At 44.7% G+C, this 9,129-nt stretch overlaps 1 protein-coding gene across 1 annotated transcript; it reads left to right on the top strand.

Annotated features, from left to right (window-relative positions):
• The first annotated feature begins 127 nt into the window (after positions 1-127).
• On the top strand, positions 128-9,060 carry LOC139572962 (succinate dehydrogenase [ubiquinone] flavoprotein subunit, mitochondrial-like). The gene is made up of 15 exons (XM_071395872.1): positions 128-261; positions 655-738; positions 1,048-1,209; positions 1,521-1,664; positions 2,368-2,532; positions 2,918-3,066; positions 3,229-3,353; positions 3,710-3,878; positions 4,145-4,340; positions 4,990-5,161; positions 5,302-5,420; positions 6,146-6,257; positions 7,150-7,280; positions 7,522-7,635; positions 8,267-9,060. The coding sequence occupies exons 1-15, from the start codon at positions 211-213 to the stop codon at positions 8,351-8,353; spliced, it is 1,980 nt and encodes a 659-aa protein (XP_071251973.1). The 5' UTR covers positions 128-210; the 3' UTR covers positions 8,354-9,060.
• Positions 9,061-9,129: the final 69 nt, after the last annotated feature.

Here is a 9,129-nt window from a genome sequence, read left to right as displayed (position 1 = left end):
TATTTTATCTAATGTGTGCAGAAATGGATTTAGAACTTGAAGCGTTGTCAAAAGCCATGAGCCTCCCCCTTGCTTTCAAGACGTTTGAGATGGTTTCATCCAGTGGGCGGGGCCCCAGGAAGGGATTGATTTGCCCCCAATCAGTATAGATCTGTTCGTTCCTAGACAGTTACTTTGTAGCTGTTAGCAGGAAACCTGTGAATAATAAGGATGGCAAGTGTATCCAGAGTCCTGACCAAGAGGATTTTATCAACTAAAGCCGTGAGTTTAATAATTGTTGTTGGATAATGCATTTGTGTAGTCTGTGAAAAGTCAGTTTTGTAACTGCGAGGGGAGGGAATGCTTCTCTTACAGCTTTCGTAACCAGCAGCAGACACAGCCTTTCATAACAGTCCTCCAGGCCAGACCAGACCCTTCGTTACATAACGTCATGTTAAAATGTCAAAAAATATATACTGTACTTGCTAAATGACCTATTCATAATGACAGGGATATTCTTTGGGGGTTTTGAGTGTTTTCCCACCTTGATTTGATTGAATATGTTGCTGGTCCAGTGTGAAATTATGATGGTTTATGTTTTCTATGTATTTGAGAGTTAATTATATGTCTATGATCTCTACCTATTGATGTATCATGTTATCCCCATAATTATAGTTCCCTGCAGCAACCCGATGCAGCTCCAGGAACATCCACTTCTCCATCTATGGGAAGAAGGACAACGCCAAAGTGTCAGATGATGTGAGTTTTACACAACATAACACCGACTTTCTTCTTCTTCCGTTTAATGCAAGACACATTTTTAAATAAAGGTCTTCAAGAGACATTCTTGTTATCAAGTCATTTGTATTTACATATTGTATTTACATATCTACATACAATATGCATCGTAAACATTTTAAAAAAGGATTCCCTTTTAATTTGTATGATTGGCGTGCAATTTTGTTTGTTACAATGTCATAACAGCCATGTTTTTTTGTAGTTATCAATATTCACAGGAGGTCAATGTCTGTGTCTGTGTATCCGAGTCAATATTATTCTGATCCTCAGATCTCAACCCAGTACCCGGTAGTGGATCATGAGTTTGATGCGGTGGTGGTAGGGGCTGGGGGAGCAGGTCTGAGAGCTGCTTTTGGTCTGTCTGAGGCTGGCTTCAACACGGCCTGTGTCACCAAGCTGTTCCCCACTAGGTCTCACACTGTGGCAGCACAGGTAGGCCTATGCATATTTAGGGGTGAATACCTATCTTCAGTCTCCCATTGACATCAATGCATCAAGCGGTTCGTACCTCATTTCATTTTTTTTCATATTTTACTAGTCGGAGGGAATTGGGGTTTGGCTTGGGAGTAGTTGGGTAGCTTCTCAACAATCACCTGTAGTTGAAGTGCATGTGAAGAGTAAATACTATCATTACAGTACTATTATGATGAATGAATAGAAATGCACTTTGTCATAATGAACTGTTGAACTGTTGAGTCATAATGAACTGTTGAATTCATTAGTGTTGATTTTGTCCAATCCAGGGTGGGATCAATGCAGCCCTGGGTAACATGGAGGGAGATGATTGGAGGTGGCACTTCTACGACACAGTGAAGGGATCTGATTGGCTAGGGGACCAGGATGCTATCCACTACATGACAGAGCAGGCCCCAGCTGCCGTGGTGGAGGTGAGAGATAATTAGTGCACTACATTTTGAACACTATATAGGGTGCAATTTCAGACACAGATCCTGGTGTTTTAGTCTGTTTTTCCCCCAAAGACATAAAATAAAGTGCTGGAATATGTGTAACGTCTGTTTCCAACTCACACTGTCAAAACACGTAGAAACCTGAACGCAGATCACTTTCCAGCTCACTTTCCAGCTCACACTCTCAAACACAGATACCCCCTGAACGCAGCTCACTCTCCAGATCCCAATCACCTGAATTCTGATCACCTGTTCACACACCTGTATGTCATTATCACACACTATTTATTTCAGTTCTTTGCACCCCATCATTATGAGGTATTGTTTGTTTTGTGACACTCTTCTATTCGGAGCTCTTTTTTTTCCCATAATCTACTCCTCCCGTGTATGATAGTTTTTCCCTGCCTCACTAATGACACCTTTTGCCTATCGGATATCCTGTTATCAACCTATTGCCTGATCTCCCGGACGACGTTACCAGCCTTTTCCCTGCCTGTACTGTTGCCTTTTTTGGACCCCCTGTGTATGACCTTCTGCCTGTCCCTGGACCCAGCTACCTGCCGCCTCCTGTGGTCCTTTACAATAAACACCTGCTGCACCCTGCGCTTGAAACCATCTCTGTCTCCCATCGTGTTCATGACAATATGGTTGTATCACATTGTTCTTTGTGCCCCCCCCACAGCTGGAGAACTTTGGAATGCCCTTCAGTCGGACAGAGGATGGGAAGATCTATCAGAGGGCCTTCGGGGGTCAGAGCCTGAATTTTGGAAAGGGAGGCCAAGCACACCGATGCTGCTGTGTAGCTGACAGGACTGGACACTCCCTTCTTCACACATTGTATGGACGGGTATGTTTAATGTTATCATGAGACTGTTTCCAAGACTCGCTTTATTAAATATGTCCTCTAGTTTGGTTGGATCATTGACTCATTTTTATTTGACAGTTAAAACACAGTACATAGATTTTTAAAAACTTGACAGGAAACTTGACAGGAATAACACAAAAGGTCATTGACTTATTTCCATTGTGGTCCCTAAGGTGAATGGTAGAAAAACATTTCAAGGACAATGTGTGGTAGTTGGACAGTATACGCTGGAAACAGAGCTGAGACAAGGGTTTAGTCTGCATTCACAAGTCTGGCTTCAGTCTGAGACCTTGCATACATCGACTGTTATTTATACAACCATGTACCTTTTTGATTTTTCAATGTCCCATTAATTGTTCTTCTCCAGTCCTTAAGGTATGATACCAGCTACTTTGTGGAGTACTTTGCCCTGGACCTGCTGATGGAGGATGGTGAATGCAGAGGAGTGATCGCTCTCTGTATGGAGGATGGATCCATCCACCGCTTCAGAGCCAACAACACTGTCATCGCTACTGGGTATGCTTGTTCACGTCCCAGAGTCTTTCATATTTCTCATGTCCCTCAGAATGAAGCTCTGTAATGTCCTGACAATCGCTTTGAGTCAGTAGGATTATACATCGCACATGTCTACACCAGTAGCAACCTCCTTATATCCATTATCTCTCTTTGTATGTGTAGTGGTTATGGCCGTACCTACTTCAGCTGTACCTCAGCCCACACCAGCACCGGGGATGGCAACGCCATGGTAACCAGAGCTGGCCTACCATGCCAGGACCTGGAGTTTGTACAGTTCCACCCCACCGGTAAGAACCACAGTCACTAACTATACTGTAACTATACTGTAACTATACTGTAACTAGTAAGAACCACAGTCACTAACTATACTGTAACTATACTGTAACTGGTAAGAACCACAGCCAGTAACTATACTGTAACTGGTAAGAACCACAGCCAGTAACTATACTGTAACTGTACTGTAACTATACTGTAACTAGTATGGAGATCCATGGCCACTCCCCACTTATGAAATCCATATTTACTGTAATGATCTGTTTTACGGTCAACTGACTGACCATTCATTACGTAAATGCAAAGGTCATCAGTGTATATTTGACCTGAGGTGACACCTGACACCATAGCTGTGATGTAACCCTGTCAGGTATCTATGGTGCCGGCTGCCTCATCACTGAGGGTTGCCGTGGCGAGGGAGGGATCCTCATCAACAGTGAAGGAGAGCGCTTTATGGAACGCTACGCTCCCAACGCCAAAGATCTGGCCTCCCGGGATGTGGTGTCACGCTCCATGACCATTGAGATCCGCGAGGGAAGGTATGATAATCAACAATACTGAATATTGATTTAATTACATATTTCGCTCCACCAGTAGTATCTGACTCAATCCCTAACCCCCTTAATAGCATTCATTCTTGGAGATGGAAGTAAAAAATGTGTTGGAGTTTGAAGCCACAACTTGAAATTGGCACTAAAATCTATGAATCGACCTGAAAGACACTCTCTCACAGAAAGACACTCTCTCTCACAGAAATACTCTCTCTCACAGAAAGACTCTCACAAAATATTTTTTTCATTTCCAGGGGTTGTGGTCCAGAGAAGGACCATGTGTACCTGCAGTTGCATCACCTGCCCCCGCAGCAGCTGGCCACCCGCCTGCCGGGTATCTCTGAGACCGCCATGATCTTCGCTGGGGTTGACGTCACCAAAGAGCCCATCCCTGTCCTGCCCACCGTCCACTACAACATGGGAGGAATCCCCACTAACTATAAGGGACAGGTAGATTATAACACTCTTTACAATTCTCACTGTTAGTTTGGGGGATTTCCTTGTCTCCGTAAGGGATTGTGATCACTACGGCTGGGTAAGAGAGATTGATTAGTTGACAACATTTATTGTCCTTCCAGAAACTTCACGTCAATCAATCAGTCTTCCCCAGAACTAGATACATTTACATTTTAGTCATTTAGCAGACGCTCTTATCCAGAGTGACTTACAGTAGAGTGCATACATTTTATTACATTTTTACATACTGAGACAAGGATATCCCTACCGGCCAAGAGCAGACGCTCTTATCCAGAGCGACTTACAGTAGAGTGCATACATTTTATTACATTCTTCTTTTTTTTTTACATACTGAGACAAGGATATCCCTACCGGCCAAACCCTCCCTAACCCGGACGACGCTATGCCAATTGTGCGTCGCCCCACGGATCTCCCGGTTGCGGCCGGCTGCAACAGAGCCTGGGCGCGAACCCAGCCCAGCCTGGGCGCGAACCCAGCCCAGCCTGGGCGCGAACCCAGAGACTCTGGTGGCGCAGCTAGCACTGCGATGCAGTGCCCTAGACCACTGCGCCACCCGGGAGACTAGATAGACATTATTTGACTCTAGACCGACCTGTAACGGTCTTGGTCATCTCCCTCTCAGGTCATAACTCATCCAGATGGGGAGGACGAGGTGGTGCCAGGGCTATATGCCTGTGGTGAGGCTGCCTGTGCCAGTGTCCATGGTGCCAACCGGCTGGGTGCCAACTCCCTGCTGGATCTGGTGGTGTTTGGCAGAGCCTGTGCCCTCACCATCGCTGACACCTGCACTCCAGGTAAGCAGGCTTTTCACATTATGACTGATTGGTTAGATAATCGGTTGATTTCTAGATTTTTAATCAGTCATGTTAAAAAACGAATAGCTAATAATGCTTTAATACACTTGGAGTTTGACTTTCTCTTTTTGCCATTCTAGGTGAGAAGCTTTCCCCACTGAAGCCCAGTGCTGGAGAGGAGTCTGTGGCCAACCTGGACAAGATCAGGTTTGCTGACGGGAACACCAGAACCTCTGAGATCAGACTCAACATGCAGAGAGTGAGGAATACATGTTGACTAAAAGGTTTTCTGTTGAAATGTATTGGCATCTGTATACAGTCTAGTGTATTTAACTAGGCAGTGCAGTGGTACACATAGAGCAGGGCTCCCCAGCCCTGTTCCTGGAGAGATACCCTCCTGTAGGTTTTATCTCCAACCTTGTTCCTGGAGAGATACCCTCCTGTAGGTTTTAACTCCAACACTGTTCCTGGAGAGCCACCTTCCTGTAGGTTTTAACTCCAAGAGATACCAGTTAAAAGTTAAAACCTACAGGAGGGTATCTCTCCAGGAACAGGGTTGGAGTTAAAACCTACAGGAGGGTATCTCTCCAGGAACAGGGTTGGAGTTAAAACCTACAGGAGGGTATCTCTCCAGGAACAGGGTTGGAGGGAAAACCTACAGGAGGGTATCTCTCCAGGAACAGGGTTGGAGTTAAAACCTACAGGAGGGTAGCTCTCCAGGAACAGAGTTGGAGTGAAAACCTACAGGAGGGTAGCTCTCCAGGAACAGGGTTGGAGTTAAAACCTACAGGAGGGTATCTCTCCAGGAACAGGGTTGGAGTTAAAACCTACAGGAGGGTATCTCTCCAGGAACAGGGTTGGAGTTAAAACCTACAGGAGGGTATCTCTCCTGGAACAGGGTTGGACAGTCCTGACATAGATGTTTCAGTTGTCATGTCTGAGCTCTTTAAAACCAATCCTCTTGTCTTTTTGTCTCGTCTCCAGACGATGCAGAACCATGCAGCAGTGTTCCGTACCGGTGACGTTCTGAAGGAGGGATGTGACAAGATGGACGCCATCTACCAGACCATGGAGGACATCAAGACATTCGACCGTGGTCAGTAGTTTACCTCAAATCAATATTCAGAGTTGATCTCACTTAGATGTGTTGACTTTATGTTGTTATCATATCTCTTGATTCTGTCGTTTTCGGTGAGATTTAGGACAGTTTTACCCATAGCTGCAGGAAGTAGAGGTCCTGAGGGTGCTGCAGCACCCCCTGAAAAATCAGAAGAAGAAAAAAATATATAAATATATTGTTCACAAAAGTAGTGCTCTGGGCCTTTACTAGTCCTGTATTTGCAGACCGATATAAAAAAATCTGCACCCTCCTGTCTGCAAATTTTTTTTAACAGCTCCACCTCAAAGCTACTGTACTTCCTGCAGCTATGGTTTTACCAGACCTAGATGAAAACACTTCTCCTGGACTCAGGATCAGGATGGTCAGACCACAGGATTGGTGTTGGTTGTTCTAACGTTTCCCTCTCGTTCGGTCAGCTATGGTTTTACCAGACCTAGATGAAAACACTTCTCCTGGACTCAGGATCAGGATGGTCAGACCACAGGATTGGTGTTGGTTGTTCTAACCAACGTTTCCCTCCCGTTCGGTCAGCTATGGTTTTACCAGACCTAGATGAAAACCCTTCTCCTGGACTCAGGATCAGGATGGTCAGACCACAGGATTGGTGTTGGTTGTTCTAACGTTTCCCTCCCGTTCGGTCAGCTATGGTTTTACCAGACCTAGATGAAAACCCTTCTCCTGGACCCAGGATCAGGATGGTCAGACCACAGGATTGGTGTTGGTTGTTCTAACGTTTCCCTCCCGTTCGGTCAGCTATGGTTTTACCAGACCTAGATGAAAACCCTTCTCCTGGACTCAGGATCAGGATGGTCAGACCACAGGATTGGTGTTGGTTGTTGTAACTAACGTTTCCCTCCCGTTCGGTCAGGTATGGTGTGGAACACTGACCTGGTCGAGTCTCTGGAGCTGCAGAACCTGATGCTGAACGCGGTCCAGACTATCCACTCTGCCGAGGCCCGCAAGGAGACCAGGGGAGCACACGCCCGGGAGGACTACAAGGTGAGAGGAGGATGGATTCTCACCTGGTTAAATAAGATGAGGAGAGCACTCTCCAACCAGCCACTCAAATGAAGTGATCTACAACTCAGGGCCTCAAAGCTGCGCAACACATCTCCTAATTGTAGCGATACAGGTATTGGTTGATTGGCTGGTTGATTTATATATTCATTTATTTGTTGAATGTCCGGTTGATTGGTTAATTGATAGGCAGGGGACTTAACTGTGACATTGTGTGTTCCAGGAGCGTATGGATGAGCTGGACTACGCCAGGCCTCTGGCAGGACAGGAGAGGAAGCCTTTCCAACAGCATTGGAGAAAACACACAATGTCCACTGTGGATCCTAAGACTGGCAAGGTAAAACAACTACCACGACTCCTGTCTGTCTGGCAAGGTAAAACAACTACCACGACTCCTGTCTGTCTGGCGAGGTAAAACAACTACCACGACTCCTGTCTGTCTGATGGAAACACATAGGGACAATCTTCCCTGAACAGAATCAAGCCTGTCTGGACTAAAAACCATGCTCTTGATTGAACATACTGTTTAGTCCAGAAATAGGTTTTTGGATGGAGATGGAGAAATACAAATGAGTGCCTTTGGACTGATCTATTATTAGGAGACTGATCTATTATTAGGAGAATGATCTGGTATTAGGAGACTGATCTGGTATTAGGAGACTGATCTGGTATTAGGAGACTGATCTATTATTAGGATACTGATCTGCTATTAGGAGACGGATCTGCAATTAGGAGACGGATCTGCAATTAGGAGACGGATCTGCAATTAGGAGACGGATCTGCAATTAGGAGACGGATCTGCAATTAGGAGACGGATCTGGTATTAGGAGACGGATCTGTAATTAGGAGACGGATCTGTAATTAGGAGACGGATCTGTAATTAGGAGACGGATCTGTAATTAGGAGACGGATCTGTTTTTAGGAGACTGATCTGTTTTTAGGAGACTGATCTCTCTGTCATGTTCCAGGTAACTCTGGAGTACCGCCCAGTGATTGACACCTCTCTGGACCAGGAGGAGTGTTCAGCCGTCCCTCCAGCCATCCGCTACTATTGAGACCATCTCAACAGGAACACTCTTATGTATTACTGTCAGTCTGTACGCTTCCAGCAAAAACCCACCTAGGATCCATTTCACTGTATGACCTTCACTCTGTGTGAGGGAGCACTGTAGATAGGGAATTATTGCTTTCTCACATGCAGTTTGACTTTCAACCCACCCAAATGAATTGTTAAGGTATTGTGATTGAAGTTTGTAAATATAGAACTATTTTATAATTGTCTGTTGTATGTAGGTGCCTAAATACGCCCATTCTCTGTGGCCTTCATTATTCACTTATACCATAATATTAGGACTCATAATGGAATACTGAATTTGAATATTGTGTAATCGTTGTAGTTCAGAGTGCTAAGACATCCTATTTCCTGTAGATGTCCCTTCAGCGTCGTTAACACACAGTCTTTAGTGATTCTCCTTTCAGGATAAATTCATGTGTACAACTGGCGTGTGACCAGCAGTATTTCTGCTGGGATGTTTGATGTCACTCTGCTTGCTACAGGTCCTGCACTTTATAGCAATATTTAAAAAATATACTCAACTACTTGTCTTTGAGCTATGTACTGGTGGAATATAGTGGACATTAAGACAATTAGGGGAAAATAAATGAAATACTCTGTATGTTACCAAGAATTAATGTATTTGCATTGTTCTTATGTTCTGTGTATTATTTCAAATGGTGTCATTAAACTTAGAAATTAAATCAACTCTACTCAACTTTTCTATTCATTTGACTATGTCTGACCATTTCATTCATGTCACCTGGCTAGCTAAAC

This window comes from Salvelinus alpinus, chromosome 4 (assembly GCF_045679555.1).
Source record: "Salvelinus alpinus chromosome 4, SLU_Salpinus.1, whole genome shotgun sequence".
NCBI classification, from domain to species: Eukaryota; Metazoa; Chordata; class Actinopteri; order Salmoniformes; family Salmonidae; genus Salvelinus; species Salvelinus alpinus.
The sequence above is the reverse complement of the archived record's forward strand: the minus strand, read 5'-3'. Positions and strand labels throughout refer to the sequence as shown.

Coding starts and splice junctions, on each gene's coding strand:
- LOC139572962 (XM_071395872.1), top strand. CDS start 211: ATGGCAAGTGTATCCAGAGTCCTGACCAAGAGGATTTTATCAACTAAA. Junction 739..1,047: donor ACGCCAAAGTGTCAGATGAT/GTGAGTTTTACA, acceptor TCTGATCCTCAG/ATCTCAACCCAGTACCCGGT. Junction 6,258..7,149: donor CATCAAGACATTCGACCGTG/GTCAGTAGTTTA, acceptor CCGTTCGGTCAG/GTATGGTGTGGAACACTGAC.